Source organism: Oryza brachyantha, chromosome 6 (assembly GCF_000231095.2).
Source record: "Oryza brachyantha chromosome 6, ObraRS2, whole genome shotgun sequence".
Lineage (NCBI taxonomy): Eukaryota > Viridiplantae > Streptophyta > Magnoliopsida > Poales > Poaceae > Oryza > Oryza brachyantha.
This window is the reverse complement of record NC_023168.2, coordinates 14,502,049-14,523,142: the sequence shown is the minus strand read 5'-3', so window position 1 is coordinate 14,523,142 and position 21,094 is coordinate 14,502,049. Positions and strand designations below refer to the sequence as shown.

The 21,094-nt window shown below is 40.9% G+C and overlaps 1 protein-coding gene across 1 annotated transcript; it reads left to right on the top strand.

Moving 5' to 3' along the window:
- Positions 1–5,221: 5,221 nt before the first annotated feature.
- On the top strand, positions 5,222–18,776 carry LOC102719122 (ABC transporter G family member 42). The gene is made up of 21 exons (XM_006656096.3): positions 5,222–5,805; positions 8,675–9,129; positions 9,405–9,481; positions 10,354–10,407; positions 11,527–11,617; positions 13,185–13,486; positions 13,583–13,864; positions 13,949–14,265; positions 14,355–14,515; positions 14,609–14,724; positions 14,911–15,067; positions 15,148–15,264; positions 15,348–15,523; positions 15,634–15,981; positions 16,224–16,514; positions 16,669–16,752; positions 16,860–16,993; positions 17,098–17,325; positions 17,411–17,582; positions 17,659–17,913; positions 18,239–18,776. Exons 1-21 carry the CDS (start codon positions 5,390–5,392, stop codon positions 18,506–18,508), a joined length of 4,503 nt encoding a protein of 1,500 aa, XP_006656159.3. The 5' UTR covers positions 5,222–5,389; the 3' UTR covers positions 18,509–18,776.
- Positions 18,777–21,094: the final 2,318 nt, after the last annotated feature.

The window sequence follows — 21,094 nt, the reverse complement described above, 5'->3', positions numbered from 1 at the left end:
GACAAGGCTAAAAAGTCTTACGTTGTGAAACGGAGGGAGTAGTAGAATAATATTCTTTTTAAAATATAATTTTAGAGACGTAGAGCAGCTCGAAATATTGGAGCCTTAACAAGTCATGTTTTGTCACTTGGGCCTTCTATTTATTCTCTAGTACTCATTCCTCTTTTTTAAGACTTAAGAGGACCCCGACATACATACATGGCTCAAAACCATTGTCTAATCGAACAAATTAGGGACATGTTTTACTATTCTGAGACTTGAGGACTGCCGCTTCATCTTTTTTTTTTTATAAGTCAAAATTTAAATTTTCAATCCTAAATCCGAAGTTAACTTAGAGGTTTTTTCATCGTCATTTATTTTTCAATCTTAGTTTTTTTATTGTTAAAAACATATATAAAAAATTTTTATCCATAAATTATTTTTTTAAAAAAACAGTTTGTCCTTTTTAATAAAAAATCAACAAATCACCCGCACGACAGTTAAGAACAAAACTAAACCAAATAGAGAGTTAAGTGACGACAAATTAATACATTTTCCCCAAAACTTAAAAAAAGCAAAACATAGTTCCATGGGCTGTGTTTGAAGTTGTTGGTTGCAACTTGCAAGAGCAATTGGTAGCACAATAGCAGGTTTCACTTGCAGGCTGTTACTTCAAAGTCTTCCATGTTAGTTGGGTCACTTTGGACAATGGGGGTGGAATTTGGGAAGCATGTCCTGGTTTTGCATACACACCGTGTGTGTGTACTAATTCGATCCATCAATTTTTTGTTGCGTTGCAGTAGTAAGAATTGGCCTGGGTAGCTCGAGTCCTTCCATGTCCCTCTCACTCACCCACCACTTTCTTTCTGATGAACACTTCCAGTGGGTATAAACACAAATACTAAATTCACTGGATATCCTCTAAAGTCTACACATGAATATACCAAGGTCAGAGAAGTGGAAAAGGAAGAAAAATAAGGATGCAGATTAAGCTTTAAACTATGTGGCATTTGAACTCATCCTCTTTGATACAAGAGTTCAGTATACCAACCACATCAAGGATGGCAGATGCTTATTATTCACAAAAGGAGCTACCTGACTCCCATTTGTTTTTCTCATTTATAGTGGTTAGTGCTCATAATATTTGTTTTAGTATTTGTTAGGAGGCCTATCATGTATTTAGCATTAATTAGCAATGGACAGGTGGAAATTGAAAGTGCATCTCAAAATAAAAGATTCTTATGTGGTACCTGTTCAAAATAGTAATTTTTAGTCAAAGATAATTTAGCAAGAAGTAATTGAAATGGTAGCAAAAAAATGTTGCGGTTGTATGCATAACCAGACTATCCAACGTATATTCTTTGATTGTCATTTCGCTAATTTTCTTTGGAGGGTTGTACATCTCTCTTGTGGCCTCAAACCCCTAAACAGTATTTTTCTCATTTATTAGGAAATTGGCTGATGAATATTGAGTCAAAAACCCAGAAACTTATTCTAGTATGAGCATATGCTTTACCTAGGTAAGTATACAGTGAAAACAATGTAAAAAAATCATATAAGTTTTCAAAAAATCTCAAAAAAAAACCATACACATAGGTAAGATTATATTAGAGAACCACACAAAATTACAAGGCCAAAGTCGACTTCGTTTGGTCAAAATATCTCAAATGCTATCGCAAAATTCAAATAGCAAACTCAGGGAGTTTAGAATATCAAATTTTCTTTAGGGCTTACTGAAATTTGTATTGCTTTGGAAGTACTTCTTGCAATAGTATGAAAAAAAAATACGAAATGTATGCATATATGAGATTATGTTAAGGAAATAATCATGGATCGGGACTCGGGAGTATACTCCAATGAGCTCAATTGAACAGCAACCATATATTTACTTGATCTGTTGCAGTATCCTACCAGTTGTTCTAAGCAAATGTAATTGAACATGGAGAGATTGAGCCTCTCATTGTCTCCTTATTGTCTTATCTGCTGCAACCAAAATCTTAATTTTATAGTTAATTTTGGATTTTCTTCATCATACTTCTGCTTTTCGAGCATTGTTTATGAAACCGATAAGAATACATATATCAAAATCTTGCTCATAAATCCTATGCAGGTCATGGGAGAGATCATATGCAATAGGCTCGGCCTTGGAGGAGGGACACAGCCCGCCCGCAAAAAAAGATTGTTGTAGGGGGGTGGGGGCGATAAGAGGGCCATCTAGGAAAATGTCAGGATTTTTATAGGCGTACGCTTTACTAGCCTATCGACGAAAATAGATTATTGCAAGTGGGTTTGTAAGAGTATCACTTGTAAAAAACAATCAGAATTAAAAATCACCTTCACCTTCTCCGATATGCTAAGTCATGTATTTCCTCTCTCCCTCAATATCATCTCCTATTTTCCCCATCTTCTTTTGTCTAGGTCAGGCGCCAGTGGCTCCTTCGCCTCTTCCTTCTTAGCTCCTCATCATCCATCACCATTGGTGTCCTAGGGCAGCAATGGGGCACAAGCGACAGGAGTGGCCATCACACGCTACTGACTACTCTTCCTCCTCCTCCACGGATCCTCCTCATCCACCATCATTGATGACCTCGGGTAGCGATAGGAGTGTCAGAGATGGAAGCATGTGTTTCGTTTTGAGGATTTTTTTGTGATTTTTTCCAAAAGTCTTTTTGCAGGTAGGTGTCTTAACATACCCACGTGGGCAAATCATCTTCTGCATACGGTTGGAACTCCCACCTGCAAAAATCCTAATGTTTGCAGATTTTTGTTCTCAAGCAGCGCTACACACCCGTCTGCAAAAAATGCATTATAGCCACATGTGAAATTATTTTTTGTACGTAGTAGTGGTTTTTGGTTGCTTAAATAGTTTAGTTTTTGTTACTACCTCCGTTCCTAAATGTTTGACGCCGTTGACTTTTTTATACACGTTTGATCATTCGTCTTATTCAAAAAATTTATATAATTATTAATTATTTTTATATCATTTCATTTATCGTTAAATATACTTTTATGCATATATATAGGTTTACCTATTGCACAAAAGAATTTGAATAAGACGAATAGTCAAAAGTATATAAAAAATCAACGGCGTCAAATATTTAGAGACGGAGGGAGTACTTATTAACCATTGACCAAACAATGAGAGTGTAAACATACATTCATGCTCTGAATCTGTCCGTGCACTTGCTCCATGCATGTGGCACCAGTTAAGCCATTGCCAAAAGGTTAACTCGAAGACCAGAAACGGTACTCCTTGATCACAGCAAAAGAATCTAACCGGTGGAACATTAGGTTTCAACTTGTGTGATACAACAAATAGATGGATGCAATCATGCAACTAATTGAATCCCCCAACCACACGCAAGTTTATTAATTTTATGCTATGGATTATTTTTTTTATTGCAGTAACTACATATAGAAGCCACCACATTTCAAAAACCATATCGAAATATTCATAATAATTTAATCCACAAGTAATTGATTGGAAATAAACAATAAACATTGACAATAAGAAATCATATTGATTTATAACAATGTTATTTTTCTTGTCATTGCTGAAGGAGGATGGGAGGCGCTGGATAGTGGTTACATTGTCCCTCGCAGCCAGCCTCTCAACGTCAAGAATGCTACGGTGGTCTCAATGATACTGGAGAGAGGTCGTATATATATTAGATTAGAGTAAAGCAATTTTATTGTTTTTAATAGAGTGTCAAGATATATTATATTCTGTAGTATAAAAGTTAATACCTTCAGTTATTTTTTGTATTTTGAGATATCAAAAGTTTGAGTCTAAATTTTAGTATCTAGATATATTTTCTAAAATATGGTAAAATTGCCACTTGGAGTAGGAGGTATGGCTGCTAGCTAGTAGAAGACAACAGCATGGGAATAAATATGTTAGGATATCTGCTAGTTGGGAAGAAGTCTACAGGAACAGTGACAAAGAAAATCCAATACGAGAAGAAAAGGATTCGCTGCGTCGAATAGTAAAATTAAAAGTCTTGAGCCAACTATTGTAAAGAAATTATAACTTGCGATTTAAATATATCAAGAATTAACTTCTTCATATCATCATGATATAAGTGCGTGTTAAATATTGATATATAGCTTATCGGTTTTTAATTGATATTGCATCTTTCCCCTCTAATAATTTTGTTTCCAATATTCCAATATGATATTCATTTTCAGATATATGTTTTCTGTTTTTTAAAGTAAAAGAAACAAATTTCACACAAACCGAACGTATTATTGTCCGAGTTGCATGGAAAACATATTTGTTTTAACATGTGACACATAAATTCGGCTGTTATGGTGCTATAATTTCACATAACCACACCAGCCATTAACCAATTTTGAGTTGCTACCATGTACAGAAAGACATGTTTTACTTAGATAGATAAAGCCTTTATAGTATTATGGATCAAAGATTTTGTAAATTTAAGATTTGATCTCAAGACTCATAAAGTAATACAGTGGACTAAAGGACAACTAGTCAATGATAAATGTGCATACCGGGACAGTGGACCAACAGGATACGATGCATGTTTTTTCTTCTACCTAAATCATAACATGTACCTATGAAATTTAGTTGAGTAATACTCTAGATCCTGTCTTTTCACTTTTGTGTATGTTTATAAGCCAAAATTTAAAAATTTAATTTTAAATTTACAGTTGATTTTAAATTTACTTTCTCGTAGTTTATTTTTTATTCTTGGCTTTTAGATCGCTAACAATATATATATATATATATTTTATTGATAAACTATTCTTTTAGCCAGGTCGATTTCATTGTACCCAGTTTTCTTACCGATCGAAACTAGGATTGTAAGTGAGCTGACCCACGAACTCGTATATAAGTCAATTAAGTGGGTAACTCGATGGACAACCCGCTTAATTGGTCTATAAGCAGGTTGGCAGATCGGCTCACTTACACCCTTAATCGAAACAATCCCCTCGAAAACCCGGCATATTTCGCACAGATTCAAACAAACTCCGCATCGATTTGGACGTTTTTCAGCCGGATTCACCGCTCCCACCCACCCCTCCCCTCCCTTCCCCGCGCGCGCACGCGGTCGGTCGTCATCCAGTCAACCTCGCGCGCTCGCTACCCAGCCCGCCATCCGCACCACCAACCCACACCACGTCTCATCATCACTCAAAAAAAAAAAAGAAAAGAAAGAAAAATCCACGTACCCACCCGCGCGCGAGCGAGCGGATAAAAGCGCGCGCGCTCCCACCCCTCCTTCTCCAGCGCGCCCACTCCACCACTCTCCCGGCTCCCGGCCACCCCGCCGCCGCCGCCGCTCGCCGGCGCATGCAGTCGGTCCCTCTGGTCTCATGACACAACGCGCTGCCGGCTAGCTACTGGTCGATCAGCCTTCGCCGTTAATTAAGTAGGATAGAGAGCGCGATGGAGAAGGTGTGGGAGTCCGGGCGGCGGATGAGCAGGAGCATCGGGCGGGGGATGGGGATGGAGGCGTGGGGGGTCGACGAGGCCTTCATGCCGCAGAACGCCGGCGGGAGCAGGAGGAGCGGCAGGCGGAGCGGCCGCGGCGGCACCGCCGACGACGACGAGGAGGCCCTCCGCTGGGCCGCCATCGAGCGCCTCCCCACCTACAGCCGCATGCGCACCGCCATCCTCTCCTCCGCCGAGGCCCAAGCCGCCGAGGCCGCCCACGCCCACGCCGCCTCCGCCGCGCAGTACAAGGAGGTGGACGTCCGCCGGCTCGGCGTCGGCGAGCGGCAGGAGTTCATCGAGCGCGTCTTCCGCGTCGCCGAGGAAGACAACCAGCGCTTCCTCCAGAAGCTCCGCAACCGCCTCGACAGGTACGTAACCTAATTAACTTGCATCATCTTTTTTTTTTACTATTCCCTCTAACCAGAATTATTCATATATAGAATCTTTTATAATTATATAAGTAATAGGAGATTAATTAATAAGTTTATATCATCTATCTATGCATGCATGCATGCTGCTGTAACGTATAATCCCAAATCCACTAGCTTAAGCTCCTTTGTTTAATTATCTTACCTTGTCTCACACACTCTTGTAAATTTTCTTTTTTACAAAATGAAAACGTAATATTCTACTTACGTAGATTACATATCTTGAAACGAAAAGCAAGAACTCGATGCCTACCCTTTTCGGAGGTTGCTTCAGAAAAAGAAAAAGATCTTTGACTAGTTAGTACTCAACTAGGCTAAGCTAGCCCGAGTCCAACTGATCAAGACAGGTTAAGCCCGAGGAAAATAAATACTTTTAGTACAGTACTCTCTTTATCTCAAAATAAATGTAATTCTTTAGTTTAAATACGTGCTTAATTATCTTGAGATAGAAGTAATAGAAATTAATCCAAACTCTACAAAAAAAGATATACACATACATATGCAGGTATAAAGTCATGAAACTTAGCTATACGAGTAGTACATGGGGTGTTGAATGATTTATACAGGTAGTTGGCTTGTTACACAACATAAAGCTTGCACTTTTTTTTATGGCCACAATTTAGCCTAGCTATTATCTTCACTCATATTGCAAGCCAAGCCATATAGCCATCTGGAAAGATGCATTTGAACACCCAAAAGCTCAAAGAGAACCAACATGTCCGGCCGGCAGGCCGGCATCTCCTTTTTTTTAAATTTTTTTTCTGATGCAGCAAAAGACGAATATAATCTTCAATTCAGACAACTTTTTTCATACACTTTGCGACTCACAGATGCTGGGAGAGGGGGTTAGTTGGGACAGCTCCATTAGCCCTTGTTAATTAATTTTATCGTATTATGAATAAATGCATACATAATTGCGGTTGAGAGAGAGAGAGAGAGAGTAGCTTGCTAGCTAACCATGAGGCACTACACCAAGAAGCAGTGTGTGATTGATTGATGATGGAATGAAGGGCACACAATGAGCTACTAGTACCTTTCAATCATTTCCCTGTCTTAATTATCAACAATGTTTGGTTTTGCTAAACAAATCCAAAAAACATGGAAATAGCATTATATTCAGACACAGACAAACATATGCTGGATATTATGGTTAATGAAGTCACCTGACGTGTGCATGACGTCAGTAGCTAGTGTAGACATTTTTCCTTTACCTTCTGGTGACTCTGTTTTTGGCCTCCAACATATATACTGCATAGTTCCTTTTGGAACACTAGTAACTTCACTTAAACCAAATCAGGATTTTGTTTTACCTTTTCCATTATCAGCTCTGTTTTTTTTTGCACAGTTAGTAAAAAGCTGCAACTTAGTATGAACTCATTATCATTTTCAGTTTGGAGTATATGCAACTCTATGACAAAATTTAGTCGGGTTTTAACGTTCTATATTGTAAACAATACATATCAAAATACAATTTTTTAGGTTAAGAGTTAGAAATAGCATGTCTCACCTCCATGAGAAAAATAAAACGCATGAATGCTAGTTGTGTTATCCCATTACAGATAAGATGGCACTACACAAGTAGTTAGATTGAGCAATATACATTTCTTGAAAAAAAGTGCCATATTTTGTGGGGTAGGAGCAACATGCTGGTACATATCTATATGATGCACTTATTATTTTTTTATGCACTTCCAAATAGAGAACATCACTCTGTCGATGGTCCCTGGCAGTAGGTTTGCTTAAACAAAAGTTGACATCCAAACCAACGCTGCAACTTGATCCATTACGTACTCCACAGGAAATGTGCGTTTCATCTTTTCGCTTATATTTACATGCTAATTTTTTTATTTTAAAACTTAAATTTAAAATTGGTTTTAAAGTTTTTTATCCTAGTTTATTTTAAAGACTTTACTGTCACTAAAACTTAAATATAAAATTTTAACATTAAATTATTTTTTATTGTTAATAAATCGTTCTTTTATATTAATTCCAGTTAAACAACGACGGTACAAGTCATGGAACGAGTCAATATCAATCATAGTAGGATCAACCGTAACACACCAATCATTTCCCCTTTAGTCTATGACATATGTCGGTTGACCGAGCAGATAAAAAATGTTTTTCTTGGAACTACTCTTCCGATGGAATACGCACAATGATTGACTGGGTTTTGGTGACAGCTATACTTTAAAATAATCATTTTAATCAACCATACAAATGACATATTTAATTACATACGTTGAACAAATATACGTTTGAGCTTATAATAGGATTACAAGTGACATCAGGAATTTAGCGTTGTCCTTGTTATTTTCGAGGGTGCTATAAGAACATTAATTCATATATACTCTCTCCGTGCACGGTTAACTTTTTATATATGTTTAACTATTCATTTTATTTAATTTTTTAATAAAATATGTAAAACTATATGTTGCATAAAAGTATATTTAACACTAAATAAAATGATATAAAAATAATTAATAATTATATAATTTTTTTAATAAGACGAATAGTTAAACTATATAAAAAAAGTCGACGACATCAAATATCTAGGGACGGGGATATGAGTACTTTAAAAATGTCAAATAAAAACAGAAATAGTGTCCTTTTTCTCTTTTTCTAATTATCTCGGTAGTCTTTGCCTATATTATATTCAATAAGATTGTCACAATTTTATACCGAGTCGTTTAAACAAAAATAAAAACAGGAGGTACATGCATGTCTGTCTTTCGTGTAATTCGAAAAACACAAGCACACATATTTATCGGCATTTTTGCTAAACGGAAATGTGAACTTGAAAATGGTGCAGGGTCGGCATCGAGCTGCCGACGGTGGAGGTGCGGTTCGAGCAGCTGACGGTGCAGGCGCGGTGCCACGTGGGCAGCCGCGCGCTGCCGACGCTGCTGAACACGGCGCGCAACATCGCGGAGGGCGCGCTGGGCCTCGCCGGCGTCCGGCTGGGGCGCCAGGCCACGCTGCCCATCCTCCGGGGCGTCTCCGGCGCCGTCCGCCCCTCGCGGATGACGCTGCTGCTCGGCCCGCCGTCGTCGGGGAAGACCACCCTGCTCCTGGCCCTCGCCGGCAAGCTGGACCCCTCGCTCCGCTCCTCCGGCGAGGTCACGTACAACGGCTTCGGGCTCGACGAGTTCGTGCCGCAGAAGACGGCGGCGTACATCAGCCAGACCGACGTGCACGTCGGCGAGATGACCGTCAAGGAGACGCTCGACTTCTCGGCGAGGTGCCAGGGCGTCGGCACCAAGTACGGTACGTGCGTCTGCGTAAAATGGGTGATCGAACGAAAAATAATTTATAAATAAAATTCAATATACATACGATTAAATTTTAGTAAAAAAACTTAAAATCGAGTCTAAATTGAAGATTAAAAATTTAAATTTTGTCATATAAGTATAAGTATAAACGAAAAGATACCGGTGAAAATGCACGCGATGCTGTTGATGAAAAAATAATTAATTAATTAATTTTCGTGATTAATTAATTTGATCGATCATGACTTTGGATGGGAAAAATGGATGGTGCAGATCTCCTGACCGAGCTGGCCAGGAGGGAGAAGGAGGCCGGCATCCGCCCGGAGCCTGAGGTTGATCTCTTCATGAAGGTAATTAATCTGAGCTGTTAATTAATTTCTGTTTTGATAATGATTGTAATTATTACTACCTCCGTCCTATAATAACCTTATTTTTCGTTTTGCCGTGTCCAATGTTTGACCATTCGTCTTATTTGAAAAATTTGTAAAAAACTTAAAAAAATTAGTCACGTATAAAGTACAAATCATATTTTATCATCTAATAATAATAAAAATATTAATCGCAAAAAAATTTTAAATAAAACAAATGGTCAAACGTTGAACGGGAAAAAACGAAAAATAATATTATTATGGGACGGAGGTAGTAAACAGTGCTACGTGTTACAAGTACAACCACTTTAATTAGGGAGGATCTAGATTAGATTGTCCTTATATATGGTCAGTAAGTGACGTCTCCTCTGTATGTGGACCAATTTGTAGCTTAATTTTCGGACTAGAAAATTTTCAACGTGAATTGAACTATTCTCCGTGCAATTTAATTGTACTGTCGTAAAAGGACAGAATTAAAATGATTTTGATAGAGGTTAATGACAAACACGATCTTTGCGAAAACGACATCTCACAGTCAATTAGACGTTATAGCATATGGGTGTAATAGTTATTTTGTTTCGAGCACTCAATCTTTTTATTTTTATTTATACTTATAACTTAAATTTAATTTAGAGTTTATTTGGGTTTTTTATCGAAGTTTATTTTCTAACATTGGTTTTTAGATCGCCATGAGTACGTACATAAAAATTTTATTCACAAATTATTTTTTGTTTGTAAATATGCCGTTTGTTTTTCACGAAAAGCTAAGCTTTTTTAATTAAAAAAACCAAAAAATTATCCTCGAAAATAATTATAATTTGTTCACGTGATGCATGGTTAATCCCTTGTTGCAGGCTACTTCCATGGAAGGAGTGGAGAGCAGCCTTCAGACAGATTACACCCTCAGAGTAAGGAGCTTCGTTTAATTTGTTATTCCCTCCAGCGTTAATTATTTGCCTTATTCATAATAACCACTAGAAAACCATAATTTATTTTATTATGATTTGTTTAATCATTTATAAAAAAATTAAGCACAACTTATATTTTGATATATTAAAAAAATGTCAAACAAGATGAAAGGTCTAGCTAAGTCATCAGCATCAGATATAAATTATTGGAGTCATTTTCCCCCTTCCCTAACACTCCAAATTTGACAGTAACATCGTTGACATATGGTTTTAGCAACTACTATTAGCACAATATTTCCTCACCATTATGTCATCAACGCGCAAAAAGATAGTATTATCTTGATAGAGAAAACACAAAGCACAGACCAGTCCAACTCCAATCAAATCACCAAATGTCCACAAGTAAACAACCAACCTTGACACGGTTGGTGGTGCCATGGTTTGGTGAACACCAAACGGGAAAAGGGGAGAAATTTTCTTCTCTTTTTTTCTTTCCATGGATCCAATCAATCACCAAGTCCACTACTTTGATTCTTGGGCACACACTGGTAGTGATTCGTAGGAGGAAGCGGCAGCAGGAGGGAGTGGCCGAGTGGGTTTGTTTGCTGACTCTGCTCTCTAGTCATTGGAGTCTTGACTAGAGGATGATTCGTCCTCATCTTCTTCTTCCTCCTCCTCACCTAGCACAGTTGAGTTCTTGGTGGGGCATCCTTGTAGCTTTGGGAGGGGATTGGGAGGGGGTTGGTGCACCCGCTTGGCCTGATGGAAATGGCACCACCGGATTGGCGGTCGGTCGCGTGCACACACGCACCCGTAGTGATGCCCACCACATGTTTGATGATATGCCTGGCCAAAGCTTCTGCTTCCCAGCTTTACTCTGAGCAATGGCCACGTAGTGTACATAATTACATGGGCAGGATGGACGGTAGGTGAAGTTTGAAAAGAGGTTTATTTTTTGGCAGGTGACAGTAGCTTTCAGGGCCATTAAACCCATGTTTGACATGGGGTTAACGGGGATTAGTCATGTTAGTTTTAAACTGTCTTGATCGTGACGGTTGCAACTGGAGCTGGTTAAAAAATTATGTTTTTTCTTTTTTGACTGAATTTTCTTGGGAGCAGATACTGGGGCTCGACATATGCGCGGACACGATCGTCGGCGACCAGATGCAGAGGGGGATCTCTGGCGGTCAGAAGAAACGCGTCACTACTGGTAAGTTGCTTCCATCAGCAGTGTTGTGTCATGTTCATGCATGTTGGTGAAAAGAGCTGCTGCTTTGTGCGTTTGTTTCTTTCTGGTTTAGAGGGTTAGCAGGGGTAGATGTATGAATCAAACTAGATTTAAACTTAGAAGGGACTGAAAGGAACTTGCCAAAATGTTATGCCCTTCTAGAAGACTATGATGTGTTGATGTGAAGCAGACAATGCAATTCCGGTGTCACATCTTGTGGTTCCTACTGGCAAAAATCTGTGGTGATCATGAGATATATGTGTGCCTTTGAGGTCCACACATGAAGAAGGGCGCAAGCACTTGATTGGAGTGCATGTTGTATCATATTGGCATCTTATGGTTAAGGCTCCATTTCATAGTTGTTGGATGGTCACTTGTCCAGTGACCACTCTTTCCTCTGAGCAAGAGCTATGTCCTATTCTTTCGGCAGACTGCACTTAGATAGTGCTGCATTCTAGGTTATTGGGTTCAATATGATAGCTCTAAGAAAGTTAGAATGAACTAGAAGTGCATGGGTAAAAAGATGTGACTGAATATTTCTTACTGTAGGAACTACTGCATTACAGTAGGGTTCAACTTTTGATGGATCCTGTAGCATTTGTTGTGGATAAAAATGAATTTTCAAAAGAGTTTTGTACCTCGCCTTTTTCATTAAATACATTCACCTAAGAACATTTTTGTTACTGCCCTAAAAAAGAATGTCTCTACGACAAGCACCTGAAATTATTTACATGGGTCTAATCATAGCTTCTAGAGATATATATGGACAGTTTAATCACATTAGATTTTTTCATCAGAAATAGTATTTTAGAAGGTCAAGTAAGTACACAATAATATGTGGAAGGACTATTTTTTTAATATTTAAGAACTTCAAGGGGAATATTGCAAATTATAATGTATGGGAGGTGGGCTGGCTGAATTGGGTTTGATAATGGTAGCCTTAATTGTCGGAATTGGATCAGCAAAATCAATTGGAAGTGGTGGCGATAATTATTTTGCTAGTTCGGTTCTGGATTGGCACTGCCACACTGGCATATTTCCGCTTCCTATTCCAATGTCATATTTGTTCTGGCTTTATTGTTTTTCGATTCTGATTTCAACAAAATATATGGCTTAGAAAGCAGTTTTGACATTTTTCCGGCATATTCTGTCTGCTTCCACCCCTAGGCAGATTCATCATCACAACCACCATTGCCTTCTTTTAACATGGCTATATATAAAAATATTTGCATACTCTATTATCATTTTTTTCTGTAACTATTTCATACAAAAGATATTGGTCGAAGTTGGATTTTGGAGGCCGAACTCATGTAAAAAATATCATATATTCTGAAAAAAAGGTATAGAATTATTTTTGCATTTCTAAATTATATGGATAAAATCTAGAATGCAAGTATTTTGTTATAAAATATATGTCGAGAAATGCAAAACATAAAAACTAGCAATTCATAAAATGATCAGTATGAAGTATTGAAGGCATCAACCTTTTTTGCCCATGAAAATTTCAAGGATGCTAATAATGAAACAAATTTGCTCATTTGGAATGCAGGTGAGATGATTGTCGGTCCAACAAAGGTGCTATTCATGGATGAGATATCAACTGGATTGGACAGTTCCACTACATTCCAGATTGTAAAATGCCTGCAGCAAATTGTGCACTTGGGAGAGGCCACCATCTTGATGTCACTCCTACAGCCAGCCCCTGAGACATTTGAGCTATTCGATGACATTATCCTACTATCAGAAGGCCAGATTGTTTATCAGGGACCCCGTGAATACGTGCTTGAATTCTTTGAGTCCTGTGGATTTAGCTGCCCAGAGCGCAAGGGCACTGCAGATTTTCTTCAGGAGGTAACATAAAGAAGTAGTCTAATTATTAGAAACAATGTTTCTGAAAACTTCAATACGTGAATTTACTTGAACAGCTTTATATTGCCTATTTTTCAGGTGACATCAAAGAAGGATCAGGAGCAGTACTGGGCTGACAAGCATAGGCCATACAGATACATTTCAGTCTCTGAATTTGCACAGAGATTTAAAAGGTTCCATGTTGGGCTCCAACTTGAGAATCATCTCTCAGTCCCATTTGATAAAACTCGTAGCCATCAGGCTGCCCTTGTCTTCTCGAAGCAATCGGTGTCAACAGGAGAGCTCCTCAAAGCATCCTTTGCCAAGGAATGGCTCCTCATTAAGCGCAATTCATTTGTGTACATCTTCAAGACTATCCAGGTGAGAAAAGTTTCCTGTTCAGTCTTGCTACTTCACAAAATACACAATCCAATCAACTAACACCTTCTTATGGTGAATTTGAAGCTCATCATTGTAGCCCTTGTCGCGTCAACAGTGTTTCTAAGGACCCAGATGCACACAAGGAATTTAGATGATGGCTTTGTGTACATTGGAGCACTACTCTTCACTCTGATTGTGAACATGTTCAATGGTTTTGCTGAGCTCTCTTTGACCATCACAAGGTTGCCAGTGTTCTTCAAGCACCGAGACCTCCTCTTCTACCCTGCTTGGATCTTCACTCTACCGAATGTTATTCTCAGAATCCCCTTTTCCATCATTGAATCTATAGTCTGGGTGGTTGTAACATACTATACTATAGGTTTTGCCCCAGAGGCTGACAGGTACATATGAAGCAGAAAAAGATAATTTTGTTATATGAATTTGGGACTGTAAGCTTTCTGTATGCTTACTTGTTATCCTTCTGCAACAGATTCTTCAAACAATTATTGCTAGTGTTCTTGATCCAGCAGATGGCAGGTGGGCTTTTTAGAGCAACTGCTGGCCTGTGCAGATCCATGATCATTGCTCAAACTGGAGGAGCCCTGGCCCTTCTCATATTTTTTGTTCTTGGAGGATTTCTTCTGCCAAAAGGTCTATTACTTATCTAATTACTTGCACTCCATTTTTTTGTGCATATAAATATTTGACTCTATTGACTAGTAATTTGCCATTGACTATTAACAGCATTCATCCCGAAATGGTGGATCTGGGGTTACTGGATTTCACCCCTGATGTATGGGTATAATGCTCTAGCAGTCAATGAATTCTACTCTCCTCGGTGGATGAACAAGTTTGTAATGGTAGGTTCACCACAGCACTGCCTCTTTCACTTGTTTGCGTAAAAAGGTTCACTATGGTCCTTGAGGAAGTACCGCAAGTTACCACAAATTAACACTAAAAAGTGTGGTACCTCATGGTAACGCTTTAGTGACCTTAAAAACTCCTGTGTATATGTTTTCTGACAAGGTATGAATGCATCTTGATAGGACAACAACAACATTCCTAAAAGACTAGGAATAGCTATGCTGGAAGGTGCCAACATCTTTACTGACAAAAGTTGGTTCTGGATTGGAGCAGCAGGCCTCTTAGGTTTCACCATATTCTTCAATGTGCTTTTCACTTTGTCGCTCGTTTATCTGAATCGTAAGTGTCTATGATCTAAATGATTTTTGTGCTCATAGTTTTTCGACCAATATGTGACTTGCTGGTTTTTTGATTGTTAGCTCTGGGCAAACCACAAGCTGTCATATCTGAAGAAACTGCGAAGGAAGCGGAAGGCAACGGGGATGCAAAACACACAGTAAGAAATGGAAGCACAAAATCAAATGGTGGCAATTACAGTAAGAAACTCTGACTTTAATTGAAACTAAATCTGAAAAAGGTGAGTTTTTAAAGCTGAGGATTAATGAGGAAATTATTTCAGAGGAAATGAAGGAGATGAGATTGAGTGCTCGTCTGAGCAATAGTTCATCGAATGGGATTTCACGACTGGCGTCCATTAGTAGCAATGAAGCTGGTCCAAAAAGAGGAATGGTTCTTCCATTTACCCCTTTATCCATGTCTTTTGATGATGTGAACTACTATGTCGACATGCCTGCAGTGAGTTTTACCTATGCACAACTTCTCTTGGAATCTTACCCTTTTCCCTGCCTTACCATCCCCAATTGAAAACCTGTAATATTTGATTGAGATTAATGTTATCTATGTAGGAAATGAAACAGCAAGGAGTGATGGATGATAGGCTCCAATTGTTACGTGAGGTTACGGGATCATTTAGGCCTGGAGTTCTGACAGCACTCATGGGAGTCAGTGGAGCTGGAAAGACAACTCTTATGGATGTTTTGGCAGGAAGAAAGACTGGTGGTTACATTGAAGGAGATATGAGAATTTCCGGTTATCCCAAGAACCAAGCAACATTTGCAAGGATTTCTGGCTACTGTGAGCAAAATGATATCCATTCACCTCAGGTCACAGTTAGGGAGTCTTTGATATACTCTGCCTTCCTGCGTCTTCCAGAAAAAATAGGAGATCAAGAAATCACCGATGATATCAAGATTGTAAGTCATGCATTTTTATCTTAATGCTGACTACATTTTTTTCATCATTAGTGTAATTTGAAGTAATTTAATTTTGATTGTGGCTAACACAACATTATTAGGATGTAATTCTTGGTTCAGATATATATCAGTCATGTGTTTTATCTTTTTGAACAGTGATTAATTTCTGGTTACTAAGATTAGTCAATAATCATAACAATTTTTCGAATTCACATGAAATTCACATGTTCCATTGTTTTCAGCAATTCGTTGATGAGGTCATGGAACTAGTGGAGCTCGACAACCTGAAGGACGCATTAGTTGGCCTGCCAGGTATCACGGGGCTTTCAACAGAGCAAAGGAAGAGATTGACAATAGCAGTGGAGCTTGTTGCAAATCCCTCGATCATCTTCATGGATGAACCAACTTCAGGTCTAGATGCAAGAGCAGCAGCCATTGTTATGAGAACAGTGAGGAACACAGTTGACACTGGACGGACAGTGGTTTGCACAATACACCAGCCAAGCATTGACATATTTGAAGCGTTTGATGAGGTGACAACGAATAATCTACATTTTTCTATATAATGGATATCAATCCAGCCTCTACATCCCACATGGATGCACACAGCCAATGAATAATTTACTTAAGCAGTTATTCCACTTTTTCATGAACTAAATGATAACTCAAGCTGAAACTTATATGCAGTTGCTACTATTGAAAAGAGGAGGGCAGGTGATATATTCTGGGCAATTGGGTCGTAATTCCCAGAAAATGATTGAATACTTTGAGGTAAAGATAGTTTGGAAGATGTGTTATGAATAACTAGAATAAATTTATTTTTTTGAAAACATGAATGCATTTACTTTTCTAACCAATCTGCTGTTTAATACTACTAGGCAATTCCTGGTGTGCCTAAAATCAAAGATAAGTACAATCCAGCTACATGGATGCTTGAGATCAGTTCAGTAGCCGCAGAAGTACGCTTAAATATGGATTTTGCTGAGTACTATAAGACATCAGACCTATACAAGTAAGTGAAACATTTTTTCTTGGACTAAAAACTCCTCTCTGTATTCTCGAGCTGTTTAATTCTTGTATGTCAGTTCTCATGGAATAGATGGCCCGTGTTTTCAGGCAAAACAAGGTATTGGTGAACCAGCTAAGTCAGCCACCGCCAGGAACATCAGATCTGCATTTTCCTACAAAATATTCTCAATCCATCATAGGACAGTTCAAGGCGTGCCTCTGGAAGCAACGGCTGACATATTGGCGCAGCCCAGATTACAACCTTGTTAGATTTTCCTTCACCTTATTCACAGCCTTGCTACTCGGCACAATCTTTTGGAAGATCGGCACCAAGAAGTAAATACTTATATCCATTTTTCATCTTTGACTTCGTAATCCTAATGTATCAGTATCTGAAGTTTTTTTTTCCCTTATGGTTCAGGGGAAATGCTAATTCTCTCAGAATGGTCATTGGAGCAATGTATACGGCAGTGATGTTTATCGGTATCAACAATTGTGCGACTGTGCAGCCAATTGTGTCGATTGAGAGAACAGTTTTCTACCGAGAGAGAGCTGCTGGGATGTACTCTGCAATGCCCTATGCCATTGCTCAGGTAACTTATTTTGGTAGCTAAGGCAGTGGGGTATCATTTGTTTCCAGGGTTGCTCAACTCTTGTACTTTTCTGTAGGTTGTCATGGAGATACCTTATGTGTTCATCCAAACTGCATATTACACCCTCATTGTTTATGCCATGATGAGCTTCCAATGGACAGCAGCCAAGTTCTTCTGGTTCTTCTTCGTCTCCTACTTCTCCTTTCTCTACTTCACATACTATGGTATGATGACTGTGGCAATCTCACCAAACCATGAGGTTGCAGCCATCTTTGCCGCAGCTTTCTATTCCTTATTCAACCTCTTCTCAGGATTCTTCATTCCGAGACCGGTGAGTTGTTTCTCGGATCAAGCCATTTCTTTTACTCCCTCTGATTTATAATGTTTGATGTTGTGACTTTTAAACGTTTGTTTGACCAATCATCATATTCAACTTGTTATGGAAGTATACAAAATTCTAAGTTATGCTTAAAGTTCTTTTAACGATAAAACAAATCATAAAAAATAAATAATAATTACATAAATTTTTTGAATAAGGCAAATGGTTAAACGTATATCTAGAAGTCAACAATGTCGAACATAAAAAACTGGAGGGAGTAAAATTTTAATGCTTCTTCAAGGATCAAACTAATGGTGTTATTCATGTTTTATTTCAGAGAATTCCCAAATGGTGGATCTGGTACTACTGGCTTTGCCCATTGGCATGGACAGTGTATGGGCTCATAGTGACACAATATGGAGACCTAGAAGACATCATCTCAGTACCTGGCCAAGGCAACCAGACAATCAGCTACTATGTTACTCATCATTTTGGATACCACAGAAAATTTGTGGCAGTTGTTGCGCCGGTGCTCGTGCTCTTCGCTGTATTTTTCGCATTCATGTATGCCATTTGCATCAAGAAGTTGAACTTCCAAAATCGATAGGAGCATTGAAACAGCAGATAAAATCTGTGAGAATTTTTTTGGTTTTGAACCAAATCTTGTTTTGTCCTCCCCCACAAAATATCTTCTTTTATCCTTACATTTTTGTGGTCTATTTATGCTATGTAAATATGCCCGTAGGTTTTTCTGTACTCCATACATCATCAGAAGTTTCACATGACCTTTTAGCTTCGGAAATGTAAACGTTGTAAGAGCACTGCTGTGAGAAATTTCGTTCATGGCCTATTCTTTGGATTCCTTTATGTCACAACCAATTCTCAGGAGAAACCAAGTATAGGGACAAAATGGTCTTACGAATGGTTAAAGTCCTGTTTCGAATGCAGGAATTTCCATGTGAAAATCCTGATTCCTGTCCTTCTTTGGAATGCAAAATTTTGCATGTTTTTCACAGGAATGAACTAAATTACCACAGATAAGGGAAAAACTTACCACATTCTAAAGGAGCCCTAAATATTATTTTTTCTTGCTTGCAAGTTCTAATGTTAGGGTTCACAAGATCAGTTTTGTTGGTGAGGCCCATGTAGGCCCATGGGGCCCTACTCTTGTGTATATACCCCACCCTTTTAGGGTTTGGGAGGAATTAATCTAATCACTAATTTCAACATGGTATCAAGCTATAGTTTTTCTCTCCATCCCTCCTCTCCTCCCCCCCTCCTCCTCTGGCCGGCGTTGCCGCTGCCGGCGACCATGGCCGGCTGCTGGCCGCCGCTTCCCCCTTCCTCCCTCTCCTTTCCTCATACGTCGCCGCCCTGGCCGCCAGCGCCGTGGGCCAGGGTGCGGGCGCGACGCTACCGCCGACCGACACGGGCGAGCTGGTCGCCGCCGCGCTCCTGCCCGCTTCGACCACTGTCGTCAACACCGTCGTCGTGCCCTTCCCCACCTCCGTGCTTGCCCCCTATGCCAGCCTGGGCATGCCGTCGGAGTTCCTCACCGCGACTCCCCTGTCGCCGCCGGACGGTTCGGGCTCAAGGACCGGACGGTCCGACCCAGCCTCTCTGTCTAACCGGATGGTCCGGTCGGATGGTCCGACTCATGCGGCCGGACAATCCGGCCCTGCCAACACTACCACAACGGACGCCGCCTTGGCTGCTGCCCTCCTCTCGGCGAAGACTGAGTCTCTGGCGGCTTAGGAGCGGGTCCACGTCGCGGCTCTCGTTGGGAGCGTGAGCACACTGCGGTAGAGGCTCTCGCCCGCCGGGTTGCTGAGGCGGAACACTACCTTCTCCTCTCCGCCGGTTTGCAGCCCGTCGTCCCCTTCATCGACACCACTTCCCGCCCACCTCTGTCCGATGGTCCGAGTCCCCGACTCCGTGTGAGTGACCCGATGGTCGCCCATCTCCACCTGTAGGCTATCGGGGTCCAGAACATCCGGGCCCTGGTCCCCGTCATCCTTGACACCTCGTCCACCTCCTACGGACGCTGGCGGGACCAGGTCCTCCTCACCCTCCACCGCTATGCCCTCGACGACCACGTCCTCACCGATACTCCTGTGCAGGCGCAGGACGGGATTTGGCTGCACCTCGACAGCATCGTCGTGTCCTGGATCTTTGGGACCATCTCCCTCGATCTCTAGGACGTCATCCGGACTCCTAGCGGCACCGCGCGCCAAGCCTAGTTGGCCCTTGAGGGCCAGTCCCTCGGCAACGCTGAGGCCCGCGCCCTTCATCTTGATGCGCAGTTTCGCACCTTCGTGCAAGGGGACCTCTTTGTTGGCGAGTACTGCCAGAAGATGAAGGGTATTGCGGATGCTCTTCATGACACTCGGCTGCCCGGTGAGTGATTGGATTTTGGTACTCCATGTCCTGCGGGGTCTCAACAGCAACTACGACCTTCTCCGGACCTGGCTTCCTCGACAGCGGCCCTTCCCCACTTTCTTGCAGGTTCGCGATGACCTCTGCCTCGACAAGATCAGCAGGGGCCTCTCGCCTAGCTCGTCCTCCTCATCCACCTCCACCACTCTTGTGACTGCTCCACCGGCTTCTTCGGCCTCACCTGCCACTTCTCTCCTTGGTGCTCCTCTCCTCGGGCCAAGCAGGGGTGGGAGGGCCCGTGGCGGGCGCCGTCGCCGGAGTGGGCACAGTGGTGGTGGTTCGGGTGGGGGTGGTCGTGCTCCTCCTGCTCCTTAGCCATCCTTCAGCAACCCATGGTTAGGGCGCATCTCAATGTGGCCATTCCAGACTCCGGGAGGTGGGGCACGCCATCCACACCAGCCCATGGCCATGTTCACTGGCCCTGCTTCCCCGGTGCCCTGGACTCCTCCCGCTCTGATTCGACCGTCTCTAGCCTGACCGGGGGCTTAGGACCAGGCGGCACTGGCTCAGTCCTTCAACACCATGTAGCTGACGCCGCTGATCAGCGCGGAGTGGATCGCCGACTCGGGCGCCTTGTACCACTCCACACCTGATACTGGTATTCTTTCCTCCGTCCATCCTCCCCATCCCTCCTACCCTTCCGCTATCATGGTTGGCAATGATTCTTGCCTTCCTGTCACCTCTGTGGGCTCTGTTCCTGGTTCCTTTCACCTTCCTAATGTTCTTGTTACTCCACAGATGGTTCACAGCCTTATTT

Bases quoted from the DNA above. Each gene is read 5' to 3' on its own strand.
- LOC102719122 (XM_006656096.3), top strand. From the start codon at position 5,390: ATGGAGAAGGTGTGGGAGTCCGGGCGGCGGATGAGCAGGAGCATCGGG. The intron at 14,266-14,354 runs GTACATATGAAG...CTTCTGCAACAG, and splicing joins TTTGCCCCAGAGGCTGACAG to ATTCTTCAAACAATTATTGC. The intron at 14,516-14,608 runs GTCTATTACTTA...GACTATTAACAG, and splicing joins AGGATTTCTTCTGCCAAAAG to CATTCATCCCGAAATGGTGG.